The sequence below is a fragment of the Coccinella septempunctata genome, chromosome 1, assembly GCF_907165205.1.
Source record: "Coccinella septempunctata chromosome 1, icCocSept1.1, whole genome shotgun sequence".
NCBI lineage: Eukaryota > Metazoa > Arthropoda > Insecta > Coleoptera > Coccinellidae > Coccinella > Coccinella septempunctata.
Window position 1 is genome coordinate 63,954,313 of NC_058189.1, and position 21,104 is coordinate 63,975,416.

Consider the following 21,104-nt stretch of genomic DNA (forward strand, 5'->3'; position numbering starts at 1 on the left):
TCACGTTGTTAATAATTCGTTCTCCGGGCAATTATCAATAAGGAAATGTTTTTTGCGTTAATATTCGTTATGTTCGGTTTTGGACCGATGTCTTTATCCGGTCGGTTGGTTGAATGAGCGTACCAAGGAATGTCGCTCGAAAAAAAGAAAAACGAGCCAAGGAATCACTTTTGGGCATGGTAGTATACGAGGATATATTGAAAAATTCTTAGCCTACTATACAGGGTGTCCCGAAACTAGTGAATCAAACGTCACACCACGATAGAGTAGGTCAAATACTATCGAATGACACCAACATTAGTTGAGCGAAAATGTACCATTTCTGAAGAAACCTAACCTAAAGTTGCCGAGTTTCGAACCATTTCTTCAATCACAAGACCAATTTGTGATAAAGGATAGCGTTTTTCTCCCATATTATCACCCCTATAGAGGGGGTTTATTCTGAGTAATAACTATCATGTAGAAAAAACAATTGTTTCAATTAACATTTATTTAGGTTATCGATTAACTACTTAAAATAATTTCGATTAGGGGAGATAAAACAATAATCTTAGTTCAATATAATTTAAAATCGATCCCTTTTTTCACAAACTGGCCATGTGATTAAAAAAAATAGTTCGAAAATCGGCAACTTTAGGTATTTTAATAAAATTTTGATTATTTTGGATACGGTACATTTTCGTTGAACTAATGTTGATGTCATTCAATAATATTTGGTTTACTCTATCGTGGTGCGATGTTTGATTCACTAGTTTTGGGACACCCTGTAGAACCAAACAAAATTTCAATGTCGAAATATTTTATTACTCAACATATTCTCCTCTTAATTGGATACATTTATTACAGCGAAGCAACAACGTCTCTAGACCTTCAAAAAAAAAAATGTTTCTTCTTGCTCTGCAAACCAGACCTCCACAGCTTTTATTACCTCCTTGTTGGAAGAAAATTTACGACCTTTTGAACTTTTTTTCAGTTGAGGAAAGAGATGATAGTCGGATGGAGCCAAATCTGATGAATAAGGGGGGTGTTCTAGTAATTCAAACGTTGTCCTGCAAAAACAAAACACCTTTGGGTAGCTTTCCGCGTCTTTTCTCTTAAATTTTTTCCCGTAGAGTGGTCAGTAATGTAGAATAGTAATCTCCGGTTATTTTTCTACCCTTATCCAAAAAATCAATCATGATTACTCCATGGCAATCCCAAAAAACTGAAACAAGAACTTTTCCAGCAGATTTTTGGACACGAAACTTCTTAGTTCTTGGAGAACCAGAGTGTCGCCATTCCATCGATTGTTGCTTTGTTTCTGGATCGTAGAAATATATCCAAGTCTCATCCATAGTAACAATTCGGTTTAAGAAGTCTACATCGTTTTCACATCGAGCACAGATCGAACTCGATGCTTCTACCCTTGCACGCTTTTGGTCAACATTCAAACATTTGGGGATACATTTTTCAGTAATTTTTCTCATGTCCAAATTGACGTGAACTATATGATGAATGCCTTCGTATGAAATACATATTCAGAGCTTCAGATATCCGTTTTAGCCTAATTCGACGGTCTGATAAAATCATGTCATGAACTGCATCGATATTTTCGGGCACTGACACAGAAACTGGCCATCATCTTCAATGGAAAATTCACCTCTTTTGAAGCTTGCAGTCCAATTTTTCACGGTCGTATACGAAGGACATTGATCACCAAGGGTAATAAGCATATCTTCGTAAATCTGCTTACCCCTTATCCCTTTTAAATACAGGTACTTGATGATGTCTCGATACTCCAATTTTTCGATTTTCACAATTTCGGTGGACATCTATCTTTCAATTTATTGCGTAACTCTGGTTCACTTTTTTGACCTCAAACTTCACACTGACACTTCTTTTGAGTTATTGTTCTTTGCTATGGTAACGCAATATTTTTTTTATGCATGGAACTGGTCTTGACTAACTAGATATCAATACATCCTCGTATTTTTGTATTGTGTCCTTTTATCATTGTACAAATTATTTCTTCTAGCAAGTACTCAATTCAATCACCTCAACTTTTGTCCAGTTATCTTGTTTGACAAAGAATCTCGAAAATGCGAAAATTACAAACCCCGCTTTCATGCCCCATAGAAAGTTCATCAAGGATATAGCAAAACTAGCCAAGGTTTCATTGATTGATATCTTTTAAATGCTTCCGGACACACTCCACTCATTTGATATTCCAGACAAGTTAAACCATTCTTAACTTCGGTCCCTACCAACATTTTGATACGTTTAAATCGACTGGGCCCATAAAAAACCAGATTTTCGTGACACACTTTCTTGAAAAATAGCTGAACTTTCTTTTAGGAATCGGTTCCCCAGGTATCGATGTGGCTGAGGGTTAAAGCCGAATGGTAAAGGTGTTTTTGAGTTTTCGTAAGGTCGGAGTGAAGGAGCTGTTGAATCGAGTATTTTAAATCGACTTCCGTGGGAACGAAGATACTTCTCGCTTAATTCCTATGATTATAAATTAAAAAGTGAGAGTTTCGTGGTGCAAGACATCGGAACAATTCCTCTTTCTCTTTTCCGCGGCGGCCAAAATTGGACCCGCCAAATTCCGTCCCAAACCAGTCGTGAAAAAGACGCGTAGCCGTCCGCATGCAACACGCGCAAGAAAAAGAACAATAGCGTTGTTTAGGTACACCGTCTCTCTTCCGGTAAAACCGAGAGTGGCCCCCTCCACCCGCAAACTCCGGTACCCATTCACTCTCGCAGATTTTCCACCAGCGAAGAGTGCCGCCGATTGTTGCTGATCGTGCAAGATACTTTGACGGATACGTGTGGCTTGGCTGTAGTCGTTCTTCCGGCAGCGGCATCGGACGAAGTCTGCTGAGCGCGCGTAGACTGGCGTGTTGTGGTGCGAAAGGCATGCTTTTTTGATATGAGTTTTGTGGTACTCGAGGACTGACGATGGATTACCAATTGCCACCGGTCGCCCAGAACCCGCAGATGAACGGGCTGCCCGTTCCTGTCGGCGTTATGCAGGGCACTCTCACCCACGTCCAGGCTCAGGTGCAGGACCAAGAGCCTCATCGCTGGAGTCAGTATCAGCAGCTCTGGCGACAGCACGTCTATCTCAACGGTAAAACAACTCTCATTACCCTACGGAAGCGTTTTCTGTCCGTCCTGAAATTGTCCGGATCGTATTTTCGAATCACCTGTTCGCGGAATGTGTTTATCTCGAAATATCTGCCATCATATGTCTCCAAGGTCGAACGATCATGATGGATCGTCGGCAGATCGACGATTCGTGTGTTAGATCTCATTCAGAATGCACCAAGTGGGAACAAAATCGGATGTATTTCCAAAAATTACGGAGAATAACGAAAAAAATCGTGTATCTCTTTTCCAATACGTACACTGGAGGTCAAATAATTTTATTGGTAGAAAAAGTTGTAAAAAACACACATTGAATGAAGAGAAAAACGAGAAAAATATATGAATGAACAAGTCTTTGACTTCTACATATATTTCAACAGTAGATTCTTGAGGTCAAAAGACCTCTTTTTCCGATTTGGCCTAAGTAAAAAGCTATAGCTATTCGAAGTTTTCATAATGATCTGGAAAAACAAAACAATAACAAGCTACATTTATGAAATCACACATCTGCAGATCATTTAAACAGAGCTGCATTTACCCAACCCAAATTTTCGAATTCCACAGATATTTTTCGTTTTGGAATATCAAATTACATATGAGAAATACTTTTATTTTACAAAATGGTCAAATATTCATAAGTGACCGTTAAACTTACTTTTAAGAGTTGGTCTCTTAAAATTTCTGTAGATTTTATAATATGTGATGGTCATGTCATAATAAAGGAACTGGAAAATGGGGAATTTTGGAGATGCTTGGGCACTTCAATGAAAAATTATAGTCCACCCATTCGATAAAATCGTTGGTGAAGTTGAGTCAAAATTACATTTTGTTTTATTAGATTTTCAACAGCTTCTATCTTTTGAACAGAGCCGAATTGAAAAAAATGGTAAAGAAAAAAGTGTTCCGGAAATCTTTCGTTAAGATATCAAAAACTCACCCTGTAAGTCCAAAATGATAACACAGTCTATGAGAAAAATATTTTGATACACATTTGCATATAATATTATGAAGATCAAAAAAGAAGAATTCAACTAAAGCCACCCATCAAAACCAAATATGATTCAATTTAAAATATCATTTTCTGTGAATATTCCACAAATTTTCCCGATTCATTCGTACTCGCAAACTACACAGGGTGTGCAAGCTATATGTGGCCAAATCTCACATCCAATTTGCAACTTATGGAGTACCTACGGTCTAATTATCTTCCCTTGTAAAGATAACAATTTGTAACATTTCACAATTTTTTCACTTGAAAAGACGCATATTTTGAAAACTTTAATTCTTATCGAAAATCTTCCCTGTTGTGTACAATAAATTTTTATTAAGATGATAGTTTTCAAGTTATGCCAATTTTTAGTGGAAAACTGTTTTGTAGTAAACTCAACGTAATTTGGTACAAGAATCAATTACCTCATTGAAAGTTGAAACAGATATAATAATTTTCAATGCAGCCCTCCAAGAATACAGTTTTCCAAGAATAAAGTACCTCCGCCATTTTGCAACCATGCTTATTATGTATTCTCCCAAAGCACCAATCATTTATTGGTGGAGTATTTTTTTATTATTGATCATTATATCTTGACACCCAGACCGCAAAGTGATGAATTTGCGGTCAATATTCATAACGATTTACTCGTAGATTATTAATGGGAAAATGAATAAATTCGGTTTAAACGGGGAATACCTGAGCACAATTGCAATGATAATTCAACAATGCTGAATTGTTGAACAAGTGCATATTATATTCAGATTCAAGATCCCTAGAGATGTGTATGGAATTATTAGACGAAGAACTTTCTCGATTGTGGAAAATACATTGTGGATAGTTGAAATGGTTGACAAGGATTCAAAATCTATAGGGTGCTTGACCTAACAACCTAACACACTGAAAATTATCAATGAATTATTATCTATATTATGCTTTTTTTCCAAAGTTATAACATACAATTCTTCTTGAGAAAATGTTCATGCCTTATTTAATTTTATGTTCGATTGCATCATAAACACTGTATTTATGAATTCGTTTAGGGTCCATAATTGGCTACTTTATTGGACACCACTTTATTGGACACCACTTTATTGGACACCACTTTATTGGACTCAACTGTCACTATCATTCTGTCAAGTAAATATACAAGATGCAAACAACGCTTTATTGGAATTTATAGGAAGAAGAATTGAATTTCGACCTAAAAACGAAATTATGAATTACTATTATAAGCATTAGTGTGGTAGTGAATATTAAAAACACATTCTTTGTTATTCTAAAAATGCATGCCAAAGGAAGTCGAGCTCGAAGTGGAAGAACAGTTTTCGATCTCCAATACTCTTGATGCTGCATCAACTACTTCCTGGCCCAATATTCTGGTGGCAAGACTTATTTTAGTACTTTCCGATTCATCTATGTAGTCCATAGCGAAGATCTTTTGTGAGCTTTCAATTCACTATTGAAGTAAGCCAGAATACTGTCTTCTGTCGATTTTACAATTTTCCTCGTTTTACACCACTTCTTATAGGCCGCATACATATTTTCATAAGCACTTTTAGATTTACTGGGTAAGAGAGATTCTTTTGGATTATTATGACGTTTGTCACAAAATTAAGGAAGTAAACAACTGTGTTTACTAAGGTTGCTAAGGTCGCCGGTTACTAAGGTAAGAAAATTAAAAGCACACTTAATGTTTTTCAGTAATAAGCCATTTCAGAAAATGAAATTTCTGCATTGCAGTCGAACATAAAGCTTTGTATGCAACTCGTACATAATTAGGCTTTATGGACTTGCCCAAGTTATTGGCCTCGCTCGCTTTGCTCGCTCTGCCATAAACTTTTGGACTCGTCCATAAAGACCTAATTTATGTACTTGGTACATAAATAGCTATTATAAGCACAATAGGTTTAAAGCATTCTTTTTGATTCAGGACATTTAAATTGTTTCTTACCAGCAATTTAAATACCTACAAATTCCACTATAGTTGCACCTTGCATCAAGTGGAAAATGCCTGCAATGAGGGTGGAAGTGTCAAGTTCATTCAAGAATTACTCCGTATACTTAATTTTTATTTTCATCCACCGTTTCGTGCCTAATAACACTCATCAAACTCAAATGGTACCAAAATTTTGTGGTTTTCAGATACGTCAATCGGTGGATTTCCTCCATAGCTGCAACATAAAAGAACCAACAACGCACCTAGCATATTGTACTCATTCATACTCGAAACCAATCGGTAATCAAGGTTAACAATTCTCTCAAATTGGGTAATAACGAGCGACTATTATTGGCCGTTCATTTTATTTATTTGTGTGCTTTTCTCATCACACAACATTGTCGCTTCAAAAATGAGGCTAGTAATGAGCAGTTGAAGGACGACGCGTGGGCGTCTCTGTATTGAATTTTTTTTTTGTTGACCGCTTATAAGCGCTCTTAGAACTGGTAGAAATTCAATGGATTATCATCATTGTAGTTATAACTCACTCCTTTACTCCAAATATAGTACATTAGTAGATTTGTTTTCATTATTCACAGTAACTGATTTTTGTTTTATTACACTGCGCAAAAAAATTAGCGCACATTATGGAAATCTCAAATTTATTCTACAACTGAAGGTGTTCTCAATGATAATTATTTTTATCAGAATTATGCATGCATATGTTATCCACTTTCAACGGTTTTCTTCAATACAGATGTTTTTTCCCAGCAGGAATAAAAAAAGATGATGTTATCAGATTTTGAATGTATTGGCTCCATTCTAAAATCAGTTGTTCTCGATCAAATATAGTGATTAATAGTTTTTCTTTCGTTTGATTTTCTACACTCGATCGCTATGCAACGCGAAACACGCAATTTGACCCAAGAGGAATGTGCCCAAGCGGTAGTTTTGCGAGAAGAAGGGTGGACATACACAAGAATTGCAGAAAGGTTTGGAGTTTGCCATACAAGTGTGTCCAGAATATTGCAGCGATTCAGGGAGACAGGTATGAATGTCCGAAGACCAGGACAGGGTAGACCACGGGTAACAACTGCCATTCAAGAACTTTACTTAAGAGTTTCTTGGTTGAGACCGCTCGCCTCCTTCAAATTCAGCTTGAGCAAACTCAAGGTGCAAATTAGCACTTAGACAATAAGAAATCGCCTCAGAGAATATGATTTAAGGCCTCGTGTCGCGGCAAGAGGCCCAGCTCTTAACCCAGCCCATCGAAGGGCGCGTTTGGATTTTGCGAGAGAGCATATCCATTGGGAAGAGGCCGATTGGGAAAGAGTTCTTTTCACATATGAGTCTAGATTCTGCCTCTACCATTGTGATCGACGTTCCCTTGTATACAGACGTCCACATGAAATATATGCTCAGTGCAATTTCCTGAATACCACTGGTTCCGGGGGGGATCGATTATGGTATGGGGTGGAATATCTTTGACTGCTCGTACAGACCTAGTGGTCGTTGATAATGGAGCTATGAATGCTGATAAGTATATAAGGAACATTCTTGAAGAGCATCTAGTGCCATTCGCCCCATACATTGGTGAAAATTTCATTTTTATGGACGATAATGCCAGACCCCATCGTGCGCGCATCGTTCAGGAGTACCTTGAAGAGGTTGAAGTCTCTCGAATGGAATGGCCAGCAAGGAGTCCAGATCTCAATCCGATTGAGCAGGTTTGGGACAACCTCAAAAGAAGGCTGAGAAGATCAGAAAATCATCCAGCTACTCTTAATGACTTAGGAATCCATTTCGGAGAAATCTGGGAAGGATTAGATCAGAACATTAAGATCACTCATTTTGAGTATGAACCGTCGTTGCCGAGCTGTAATTAACGCAAGGGGTGGAAATACCAAGTATTAAATCACTTATCAGCATTTCAGTATTTTGAAAATTGTTCATTTCTCTTCTTTCACATAAGATTCGGTGAAATCCTGAATTTTTCTTCAATTTAATGTGTCTTGTTTCGTTCAAAACCTTCCCGAGAGAACATAAAAAATAAGTTATAAAGTCAATGTAGAGTTAACTTTCATTAAAATTTAGATTTTCAGAATGTGCGTTAATTTTTTGGCGCAGTGTATTTTCTGTCTTGGAGCTTTGGAATCGTAAAAATATATAAACTTCTTCGAAATAGTCGAAGGATATTTCTAGAACCGAATATTAGGCGATTGCGAAGGTTTTTCTTTCAAAATTTCAAATATTCCTTCAAGTACATTCAAACAGTCGTTTCCTATATTCATTGTCCGTTTCTTATAGATCGTCTAGTCGCTAAGGAGCTATTATCCCATACAACAGACAATCCGCAAAAACGCAACAAATCAAGGAATCATTCTCCCATGTAACATGTTCACAGGAAAAATATTATTGACATTGCAACAATTGAACGCGACAATATCAAAGTCCTTGAAGCCGTTTTTTTTCAACCGACAATGCTTCATAGCTTGGATAGATCCGTTGTTGTAACAGATGTTGAGCTGGCTTAAACTAAATGTCGTTAAATTAGAAGCCATCTACTTTTGGAGAAGGAATTGCCACGGTGCTTCCTAGCTGGTCACATGAAATTCAAGGTCTCGAGCATTTTGTACACAGACTGCAAGTAATATTCGCGGGAATAGTTTCAGTCCTTTTTTCTCCACCTATTCTTCGAATATTAGCTGGTAAAAAATCTCTGACATCCTTTTTCTCCCATCCCAACACATACTTCTTTTTTCATCTTTGATCTTCTCTCAAGGGAAAGTGAATATATGTTATTTTATTATTAGCAACATTAAATCGATCTGTTTATACAGGAAAAGGTCACAGCAACTTCTTTGGTGCCCAAGAGATTACAAAGATAATTACATTCTTGACTGTAAGCTCTCCTTATTAGATTACATTATTATTCCAGACTCATAATGGAAGAAGGAAAAAACTTGTTTTTATTTATTCATATGTCATACGCTTTGTTGAGAGTTGTGAGGTAACAAGGCGTTCAATCATTCTAACTTCTCTTGGCAACATCGTTGTTAGTACATGTTCGAATTCGACTGATTTTTCAGGAAAAATTTCGAAACCTGTTTTCTTGATTTGGTTATCGTCTAATTCCTCAATACGTCTTTCTTGTTATTTAGCCCTTAACACTACAACAGGTGCTGATCTTAATGGAACAAACTATGGTCACAGATCTTATCCTTTTAATCTCAGAATCTAGTCATACCAGAATCATTTAATTTGGTATTGGATTCTTAAATCAAAAGGAACGACTATTTTTAGGGGTACTCGAACGAGGGGGCTCTCTGGCAAAATACAAATAGGGATCTCCTAACTTTGTTTCGAGAATGTGTGACCTGATTTTGTTGCATTTCGGACCACCCTGTATAATAAGTGAATTCAGACTCAAAATGTCATCACGTATATTTTTTCGGGGTCATTTTGGAAAGAACTAGTTTGAACGTAATCATAACCAACTTCCGAACCGTTTGAATATGTTTCGCACTTCACATTCAGATCATGGACACGTATCCAAAAATCGAACAGCTCTATGGGAAGAAAACACTTCAAACTCAATGCTCTACGCACATTACAAGTACTCACACTCAACTGAGAGTTAACGAAGAGCTCGATGTGAATCCTCCTTATTCCCAATGATTCCGCTGTTATACCAGTGAGTAAAATATCGTCTAAGCTCAGGAAGTTTTGCCTCAGAATGCCCAAGAACAATTCTTCACACAAATGGATTGGAATTAGATAAGACGGACCTATGGTGTAGTCGGGAAAAACTGGATCTTTGTACTCTTCTATGGATACATAATTCGGATCATAGATATTCCTGATTGGAGTCCACATCCTAGCCAGCCTTCCGTAAATTTTTTTCGCTTTAGGGTTCAATTTAGAAATGAATTGAAGGAGTTTTGCGACGTTTATGAATACGTCGTCTGTGGTTTTGAGGAGGAACTTGGCCTTGTGACAAGATTTCTTGGTCCATTCAAGTATCTGTATGGCTTTCAAGGTTGGAACTTCAGGTTCATCAAGTAAAGGACATCTGATGATGTCGTCGTAGATTTGTTCTTCCTTATCTTGTTGATCTATCCACGGCAAATATGTCGTTTCTCCAACAAAAAACGCTATTTCCACATCTCTTCGCATGGCAAAATGTCCCCAGGTTCCTCTTACAGCTTCCCTCTGCCTCACCCTGTTAGGGGCTGACATCACAGCTATAAACAGATCCAGATCTTGACCATCTTCGGGGCAAACCTTCGTATTGACGTCTAGACAGTCGGGTTGGTACATCGAGGAGAGATTAACCGTTTTTTTGCCTATTTGATCCAGAACTATCGATTGCGGCTCATCATTTTGAGCTATGAACCTACACAGGAGAAAAAAGGCGATAAAAAGTGTGAACGATTTGAAGAAAGAATGTAACCTCATTCTCGGAACTTTCAAAATGACGTTGGTTATTTGATAATCCATAGAATAACTCCGAACATAGAGAGAGAGAGAGAGATCTTCTTTGCAATCTAAATGTTGACAAATATTATTTGTAAAGTTATATGGCCTGAGACATGGATTTTTTTTGGAATGATTATTCTTCATTATTCTGTCAAGTGAGCTGATGAAGGAATATCATCCGTAGGTATAGCTTGAATAATTTATCAGGAATTACATTCACCTTTCAGGTCATGAAAATTTCCTGGATACTTCTCTCACGAAGAGATATGGATTTTTAGCATTTCCTGTTTGGAAAATAATTTGACATTTTGTTTTTCCCTGATTTTCAACTCGATTGCAAGGACTTTCCACAGATAAAACTCCAATTTTTGTTAACCCAGTGCTCATTTTTAGCTCTGCTGTCCCAAAGGCACAGAAAACAAGGATATTTTGTATAACCACTCTGCTGTCCAAGGAGGAAGTTAATCATTTTTAAATCAACACAAATTGACCACTGATGTTGTTCGTATTTAATTTTTCTCAAAACTAATGCTATTGTTTCATATTCTTCCTTCATGGTAGTAGAATGACCAATAGGAATTGAGCCAAATTTGTTACCGTTATGTGAAAGAACACATTTTAAACTACGTTTTGAACTGTCAATATACCATTTAACTTGTAACGTGTATCTCAGAAACTAGAGCTGATAGAGAAAATCTGGTGGCATTTTTGGAATCAGCACATTAAAAATATCTAAAATCAGATGTTAGATTTCCGGCACCAATTTTTTTTTTTCATTTTGTTGGCCTGTGGTATCGTAGACCCCTCTACTACAAGTACCTACGCATTCTGTCACATTATACATAGCAGATGTTCCCTTTGATATAAACATCAATAGAGATAATTTTCTCCGAATAAGGTCGTTTTCATCGAACCCCATATATCGCGACCGTGTGGGCGAGATCCGTCTCTGCACGCCGACCGAGAAGTGCTGCTATGTCCCAATCCCGGAAGAACTCCGGAGAAAGTTGAGCACGCCGGACTAACCGAGTAAACCGGTATGCTGGGAGGAAGAAATGCTTTCGAGCGTGTTCTTTACGAGGAACAATATTGCGAAAGGTTCGGCGTGTCAAAATGCCACGGATCCGTATTTATTTTGTGCCCGGAGAGAGAACGGATGCAAGTGCCGATTTTGTCTGTCGATTCTACCCACAGCATCGGCACTTTCTTCTCTCGTTCAAGGACGACGAAGATCTGGCGCGATACGGTGGGCCTTTCCGAGAGATTTCTTCATATTCGGCCATATAGATTTCACAAGGTTAGCTGCTGCTGCCGGAATTCAGATTTCGGAAATTGGGCTATCGGAAATATCGACGTGGGCAAATGTAGGCACACTTCTTGGTGGCCTTGTGAAAACGTAATGTGCCTCATATAAAGTGGAGTAGTACAAAGTGGAGCCTCCCAGAGAAGTGTGACAGGTTTACAACACTGGATAGTGGATAATGTCTGTTTGTTTGTTCGAGCATCACGCAAAAACTACTGGTTCAAACTTGATGAACAATTTTCATTCGAAACTGTATGATGCGACTGAGAAATTGGTCTTTATACCATCTAGCCTGTTTGGGAAATTGAAAAAATATGACAGGTTTAATTTCTTCATTACCATTTCGATGTTAAATGCAAAATGGCGAAAGCACAATGAACTCGTCAATCACATTGTTTTTTGTTGAAGCCTGGTCTCATTTCTGGATATGCCAACACTGAAAATATGAGGATGTGCAGCAGCAATAAGCAGCTCAATAAAATTTTCTATTGAGACTCAAGTTCCTCCTCGAATTATAATGAAAAAAATATCGGGTAAAAAGTCAGTTTGGACTTTGTCACAGTTCTTTATTCAATACTGCCAAGCTTTCGGCCACTTACATGGCCATCCTCAGGACATTAAAAAAACAGTAGAATGTAAAATAAATCAATGATAATCAATGAAATCTCACATGCAAACTGAACCTAATAGAGCAATGAACAAGCAGAACAAAACCGTAATAAATACATCTAAACATCAAAAACTCTCAGTTAAAACATTAAAATCCTTGACAAAGGGCAGAATAAAATCTTCTCATCGAGGACATTTATTCTAATAGAATGAAAAGATTATCGGTAAAAAGTCAGTTTGGTCTTTGTCACAGTTCTTTATTCAATACTGCCAAGCTTTCGGCCATTTACATGGCCATCCTCAGGACACTTAAAAAACAGTAGAATGTAAAATAAAACAATGATAATCAATGAAATCTCACATGCAAACTGAACCTAATAGAGCAATGAACAAGCAGAACAAAACCGTAATAAATACATCTAAACATCAAAAACTCTCAGTTAAAACATTAAAATCCTTGACAAAGGGCAGAATAAATTCATCTCATCGAGGACATTTATTCAAATAGAATGAAAAAATTATCGGTAAAAAGTCAGTTTGGTCTTTGTCACAGTTCTTTATTCAATACTGCCAAGCTTTCGGCCATTTACAAGGCCATCCTCAGGGCACTAAAAAAACAGTAGAATATAAAATAAATCAATGAAAATCAATGAAATCTCACATTCAAACTGAACCTAATAGAGCAATGAACAAGAAGAACAAAACCGCAATAAATACATCTAAACATCAAAAACTCTCAGTTAAAACATTAAAAATGTTCGATGAGATGAATTTATTTTGCCCTTTGTCAAGGATTTTAATGTTTTAACTGAGAGTTTTGGATGTATAGATGTGAGAGAACCAGAAATAACATTTGTCATGGTTTTTCAACAGCCTGTATCTTCTAAACCGAGCCGATTCGGAAAAAAAGGTTAAGAAAAAAAGTGTTTCTTTCGACCTCAAGAATCTACTGTTGAAATATTTGTACGAGTCAAAGAGTCACCCTGTATGATTTTGGCCAACTGAATACTAGAATCATTTCAACGTTGATCCTTCCATTTTGAATAACGTTTTTGAATATGTCACAAAAAGGCGTGGGAAGTGTTTGAAGCGAAGACTAGAACATTTCCAGTTCAGATATTTTTCACCCAACGGTGAATTATCAACCTGTAAATTGATCACAATAGTGAAGATATCAACCCTCGTAAGTAGCTTCGTCTGTGCCAATAAATCATCCATATCTGCATGCATCGATTGCCAGGTAACTCATCTTCGAACCTATACTATTACCGTCGTGATTTCAAACGATTTTATCCGATATGATAGTTAAAGTTAATCTCATGATTTATTGATCACGAATCGAGAAGAAATGATGAACAACGACGAGGATACGCTAAAAAGAGAAAGCGCCGAAATTAATCAATTATTGTGCGTTTTTATTAGAAGTCGAAAGTTAAACTTTTACTTTTTAAATTCGGCAGTTGAACGTCCTTGAAACCGTTGAATACATCGCAAATTAACGCGATATGTTACGGTTTTTAAACTCGGATATCTTAATCAAGTTTATCGAGAAAACGATCTATGAGAATCAGTGGATATTCTGAACAGATGTCAAGACCGAACCTGTGTGTTGATATCTAGTCAGCCCAAGCAGCTCCAATGCAAAAAAAATGTTGCGTTACCACAGCAACGAACAAGAACTCATTAGAAGTGTCAGTGTGAAGTTTGAGGTCAAAAAAGTAAACCAGTGTTACGCAATAAATTAAAAGAAAGAAGATGTACACCGAAATTGTGAAAATCGAAAAATTGGAGTATCGAGCCATCATCAAGTACCTGTATTTAAAAGGGTTAAGAGGTGAGCAGATTCACGAAGATATGCTTGATACCCTTGGTGGTCAATGTCCTTCGTATGCGATCGTGAAAAATTGGACTGCAAGCTTCAAAAGAGGTAAATTTTCCATTGAAGATGTTGACCGATCGGGAGGGCCAGTTTCTGTGTCAGTCCCAGAAAATATCGATGACAATTAATGACATGATTTTATCAGACCGTCGAATTGGGCTAAAACGGATATCTGAAGCACTGAATATTTCATACGAACGCGTTCATCATATGGTTCATGTCAATTTGGACATGAGGAAAATTGCTGCAAAATGGATCCCCAAATGTTTGAATGTGCACGCAAAAGCGTACAAGGGTAGAAGCATCGCGTTCAATCTGTGCTCGATTTGAAAACGACTTCTTAAACCGAATTGTTGCTATGGATGAGACTTGTGTACATTTCTACGATCCGGAAACAAAACAACAATCGATAGAATGGCGACACTCTGGTTCTCCAAGACCTAAGAAGTTTCGTGTCCAAAAATCTGCTGGAAAAGTTCCTGCTTCAGTTTTTTGGGATTTCTATGGAGTAATCATGATTGATTTTTTGGATAAGGGTAGAAAAATAACCAGAGAATACTATTCGACATTACTGACCACTCAACGGGAAAAAATTAAAGAGAAAAGACGCGGAAAGCCATCCAAAATTGTTTTGTTTTTGCAGGACAACGCCCCTGCACACAAATCTCATGTTACCATGCAAAAAGTCGTGATTTAGGGTTTGAATTACTAGAACACCCCCCTTATCCAGCAGATTTGGCTCCATCTCTTTCCTCAACTGAAAAAATCTTATCTTGAAATCAAGATAAGATCTTTTAATTTTCAAGAACTTGGCGATCCCTGATGAAAAGTATAAAAGTAATGGAGATCATCACATTCTTGTATATTTTGCTCAGAAAAACGTTCCCTTCAGTTGAAAAAAAATCATCGTTTTATCATAATGAAAAAACCTTTCAATCACGACTTCAAATTCGACTTAAATAGTTTTGCACAGAAGTAATCGTGCCCAGTATAATGTCCGTTAATTTTTTGCGAAGACGTCTGGGTATCTCAATATATTCGCTGATTGGATCACAAAATCACGGAAGGTCTGTTCGAAATTGGTTCTGTTAATGGACCAGCATGCTTTCACATCGTCGGATGAATATAGAATCCGACACCTCTTTCTCCCAGTAAGGAAATATCAGTCTGCTAGATTGAGGCGTAAACGTTTCTTTTACCTTAAAGTGCACACCAACGATCGTAAAAATTAACCGTAACTTCTGACCGAATGGGACATCTTAATTGCTGCGATTTGTATCGGAGGAAAAAATTCGAAAGTTGGATTTTGCGGGTGTTCAGTGTTTTATGGATAAGTAAATGGACAAGGTTCAGAGAAGGATTGTTTCCGGTCATTTCTATAAAAAGGATTCGAAATATTCGAGATGGATTTTTCGGCATTCTTCATCCATTTTTGGAGGGAAATAAAGCAATATACTTTTCAATATCAAATAATAATTATAGCATGTAAATGAGATACAGTTTTAGCAGAGGTTAGCGTAACGGGGTATCATACAAAAATAAGCTGAAATATTTCATATTGAAGGGCATTTCGCACTGCAAAAATTGAGCCTTTCCTCGGAAAATAAGAAAATCAAGGAAGTCTTCTCCAAGTTACCAGAAAATTTTATCTGGAATAAAAAAAAACGAAAGCAGAAAAATGCGAGATAATAAATTAAGTTCTATACAACAAATGGACCTAAAATTCACAACCCCATTGAAAAAAGATTCGGAAACTGCGTGAATAGCTCTAAACCCACACTGAAATTTGTACCAGCTAATTTATGCATGATATTATTCCTAGTTCTCAACTTCAGACGCAAATTTTCCAAATGTGCTTTGAAATTCAACGAGGAATCCAGCATAACTCCTAGATATTTTTTATTGAAGTTATGTACCAAAAAATATCACACAGATATAAATTGAAAAGAAGAAGTGCTAAAACTGATCCTTGTGGAAGACCATTATTCAATTACAACCAGTATAATGACGATGTGGCGTTGACATCACACCCTTTAGTGTGCATTCACATCAACATTCATTGTTGCAAAAAAATACTTTGTTCATCGACTCCTGATGTCATATGAAAATATTGAGCAAATAATTGAGTTAATGAACATGCATACCGTTGACATAAAAAAGACGAAATTTTCAAGATATACAAGAAATCAACAGAATCCTCCAATGAATCGTGCAAGAATGGCTGCAATACATCACTATTGTTATCCAGGGAAAAATTTTATTCAATCATAATTACCGCTACACCATGAAAATATTATTTATTATTTAATATCCCTTCCCATTCCGGTGGTTCTGAGGTGTGTATTTCCCATGAGATCTTTATCTCGCGATGACACAGATACAGCAGATGCCGTCTATCTCCAATTCCTCTTAAGGAAGCGCTACAGGAAATATCTTATTATAACATATTCTAGTGGACGTAATTATTGTGCAGAAAGTGAAATTACTCGAAGAGGCAGATGAGGAGCAGCTATACGAGTTATGAACTAGATCAGGGAGAGTTTGAGGGGTTAAAATTTGTACCATTCATGCGATTTTCATATCTAAGCCTCGAGAATCACATCAGTGTTTCGTAGTTTTTTTGGTTATTATGCTATCCGAAGAAATCTGGCGTTACATTATTTCCCATTTTGAAGTTTCCATTGAACATAGTTCATGATTCAGTGATCAACTGTACCCCAGGTATCCTTCGAAAATGAAAAAATTGCATTATTCCGAAAAAAGTGAGGCAGAAGTATGGTTTTCGAACTTGCTGAATCTTTTGCAGGTTAAATAGAACGTTACTCTTCGTTTAGGTTTTCAGCTTCGAAATGGTAGTTTTCAAACATTTTGAAGTGTTATTTCTATCTCTTGTTATATCTGTTCAATTCTATTGAAGCCTTCTGATTCATATAGTATTGCTCAAGCTTTCACATCAAAACGTAAACGAATTCGAGAATTCCGAGTTTAAGCGCGAAGAATGAGCAAACGGCTCATTTTACGAGAATTTCCATGACTACTTCATATTTACCTAGGAGTAGCACAGCCGTTTTTATTTGTTAAGGTGTTTAAAAAAGCTGTGGTACTACTATTTCGATTTTCTACTAGTTGAAAGTTGAATCCAAGTTTATAAAATTTCCTGGAAGTAATGCATTCCATATAGGAAAATTTTTCATCCTTTTAACTATCCGCAATGAAAGTTGCCTTCAAAGTCTCCCATATTAGTAATAATAATGAGGATTAGTCTTTGAAATCTACAAGGCTGTTACAATATTAATATCTGAAAAATGAACCTAAGTAAATCCACTAAAGGCGAAGCTTGTGTATGGTGACATTTAATCACCTGACACAATATAGAAGCATGAAGTTCATTATCATATTATCAATGAAAATAACCTGCTATTCATTCTTCGTGAAAAAGTGTCTGTAGACTGTAACATTCGTTTATCGATATCACTGAATTTCATAAAAAAAGAGGCACCAATTCGAAGAGCCGAACAATGAGTTTTCACTTATTACTTGAAAACAAAAGAAGATAGAGGGATTAGTTTTTGGCCATTATCCATTTTTCGAAGATCGGGATCGTAAATGCCACCTATTTTCCCCTAGCTCTTACGGTTACAGGGATGCCATCAAATATTGCCCACCCTGTGAAGGGTGGGCAGAATTCGTTGTCTACTGAGGGGATCTCGAGAACTATAGCAGCTAAAAAAAACGGATGACACATTCTCGAGCTCTTTTTTCATGACTAATCCAAATCTGAAATCAGAATCGGCCTATCATTTTTAGATTTCCAGTTATAAACAAAAATTGAGATTTTGACGATTCCGAAAAGTTCTCATAACTTTTTTGTCTTTGAAGTTATAGATCTGAAACTTGAACCTTCTTAGGACCTTTCATACGTAGAATCTACTGACGGAAGATTTTTTTTCCAATTCAAAAATAACAAATTCAGTAAAAGTATTTAAAAAAATGAAAGTACCCATAACTTTTTTGTCTTTGAAGTTACAGATCTGAAACTTGGATCTTCTACAGACACTTTTTTACGTAGAATCCACTGATGAGCTCAGAATATTTTTTCATTTCGAATCATTAGGTTCATTACTTTCATTTTTTTCAATGCAAACTTTCATTGAATTTTTATTTTTAAATGGGAAAAAATGTCTTGTCGGTAGATTCTACGCATGAAAGTGGCTAAGAAGGTTTTACTTTCAGATCTGTAACTTCAAAGACAAAAAAGTTATGAGATGTTTTCGGAATCGTCTAAATCTCAATTTTTGTTTATAACTCGAAATCTAAGAATGATAGGCCTATTCTGTTTTTGGATTTGGATTGGTCATGAAAAAAGAATGTGTCATCCATTTTCTTCTAGCTGCTATAGTTTTTGAGATCCCCTCAGTAGACAACGAATTTTGCCCAGTACAGGATGCAAATGGATAGTTACGCAAAAAATTAAGGGTCAAAAATAGTATGGGCCTTTCATAAAAATATAGATACCCAGGAAGATGGCGTCCGAAAAGCAATTTTAAAGTTTTATTCCTTTAATTCTTAATACAATACGATACAATAATTTTCTGTTTCATCTGCTCTGTTTATAAATCATTTCATCCCTTATTCTCGATTCGTAACTGAATGTTGACCGAATGACTAGTGAAAATTTATCGAGATAGTTTCTTTTTAATCGCAGGTGCCAGATTTCGAAATCGGAAGGTTTCGGCTTATCTCGAAAAAAGAATTGAAGCTCCACTTCAATCTATCCTAGCAATTTCCCTTGGAAAAGATAAGATAACCTATTTTTCCCAAGAGTCCTTATCATGCCCCATCTCGACTACATCTCTTCTAAATATAAAAATTCCCCGAGTCATCATCGGAGATCGAGACGTCCAGGAAGAACGCTAGTGCAGAAATTCATCTAGTATAGCAACAAATTTCCTAGGAGCGCACTGAATCGCCCAATAAAAAAGTTGTTTGCCATGAACGGTAATTTTTATAACCAGTTTTGGGCATCTCCGCGGACTGTTCAAGATCTGTTGGCGAAGAAAAGGCCGATCGTATTTCGGGCAGGAATTTTTTTTGGATGTTATTACCGCCGCGGCAGTGCTCGCCAGAAATAAACCAGAAGAGCGGATTTCGCTTTATGAGTTATTCGTAATATACCTTGGCTTTGAATTGTCAAGGTGATGCTGGTCGTGTTGTGGGTGAAGCAATGAACTTGACGGAAATATTTAGATTTAATCGATTCATTGATTCAGAGAAGGATTGGTTATTGTCTTATGTACAAGAGAACGAAATTTTCGGAAACAAATTTTGTCCGACATGCACAAAAATTGGCGAGATTGAATTCCCTAGCTGACCAAATGTGACCAAATGTGCCAGCAAATTTGCAGCACTTTGCGGTGTTTTTACATGTCCTTCATAGACACAGAAACAATCAGATGCCATCTCGAATTTAAATTGTTTCTGTTTCAAAAGATATTTGTAATTTTTATTTTGGCTCAACATAATACAGGGTGAATCTTTGACTCGTACAAATACACTGCGCAAAAAATTAACGCACATTCTGAAAATCTCAATTTTAATGAAAGTTAACTCTACATTGACTTTATAACTTATTTTTTATGTTCTCTCAGGAAGGTTTTGAACGAAACGAGACACATTAAATGGAAGAAAAATTCAGGATTTCACCAAATCTTATGTGAAAGAAGAGAAATGAACAATTTTCAAAATACTGAAATGCTGATAAGTGATTTAATACTTGGTATTTCCACCCCTTGCGTTAATTACAGCTCGGCAACGACGGTTCATACTCAAAATGAGTAATGAGTAAATGAGTAATTTTGTATCCACTTATATGCAACCAGTCTCAAGGCGGACTTGGGTATTAGAGGGTTAAAATGTTCTGATCTAATCCTTCCCAGATTTCTTCGAGTTGGATTCCTAACTCATTGAGAGTAGCTGGATGATTTTCTGAACTTCTGAGCCTCCTATTCAGGTTGTCCCAAACCTGCTCAATCGGATTGAGATCTGGACTTCTTGCTGGCCATTCCATTCGAAAGACTTCAACCTCTTCAAGGTAGTCCTGAACGATGCGCGCACGATGGGGTCTGGCATTATCGACCATAAAAATGAAATTTTCACCAATGTATGGGGCAAATGGCACAACATGCTCTTCAAGAATGTTCCTTATATACTTATCAGCATTCATAGCTCCATTATCAACGACCACTAGATCTGTGCGAGCAGTCAAAGATATTCCACCCCATACCATAATCGATCCTCCCCCGAAACCAGTAGTATTCAGGAAATTGCACTGAGCATATCTTTCATGTGGACGTCTGTATACAAGGGAACGTCGATCACAATGGTAGAGGCAGAATCTAGACTCATCTGTGAAGAGAACTCTTTCCCAATCGGCCTCTTCCCAATGGATATGCTCTCTCGCAAAATCCAAACGCGCCCTTCGATGGGCTGAGGTAAGAGCTGGGCCTCTTGCCGCGACACGAGGCCTTAAATCATATTCTCTGAGGCGATTTCTTATTGTCTGAGTGCTAATTTGCACCTCATGAGTTTGCTCAAGCTGAATTTGAAGGAGGCGAGCGGTTGCAAACCGTTGTCTCAACGAAGAAACTCTCAAGTAACGTTCTTGAATGGCAGTTGTTACCTGTGGTCTACCCTGTCCTGGTCTTCGGACATTCATACCTGTCTCCCTGAATCGCTGTAACATTCTGGACACACTTGTATGGGAAACTCCAAACCTTTCTGC

At 37.0% G+C, this 21,104-nt stretch overlaps 1 protein-coding gene across 4 annotated transcripts in view; it reads left to right on the plus strand.

The window, feature by feature from the left end:
- Positions 1 to 21,104, plus strand: part of LOC123322937 (hepatic leukemia factor) — a 75,002-nt gene that overhangs the window by 17,954 nt on the left and 35,944 nt on the right. The window contains exon 1 of one of the 4 annotated variants that reach the window (XM_044911022.1): positions 2,610 to 3,109. The exons of 1 other annotated variant lie outside the window; for it this stretch is intronic. In XM_044911022.1, coding sequence (XP_044766957.1) covers positions 2,938 to 3,109 — 172 coding nt within the window. In that variant the 5' untranslated portion in view covers positions 2,610 to 2,937. Of the gene's footprint in view, positions 1 to 2,609; positions 3,110 to 21,104 lie in introns of those variants that run through there. 2 more of the 4 variants (XM_044911023.1, XM_044911021.1) reach the window with 2 other exon arrangements.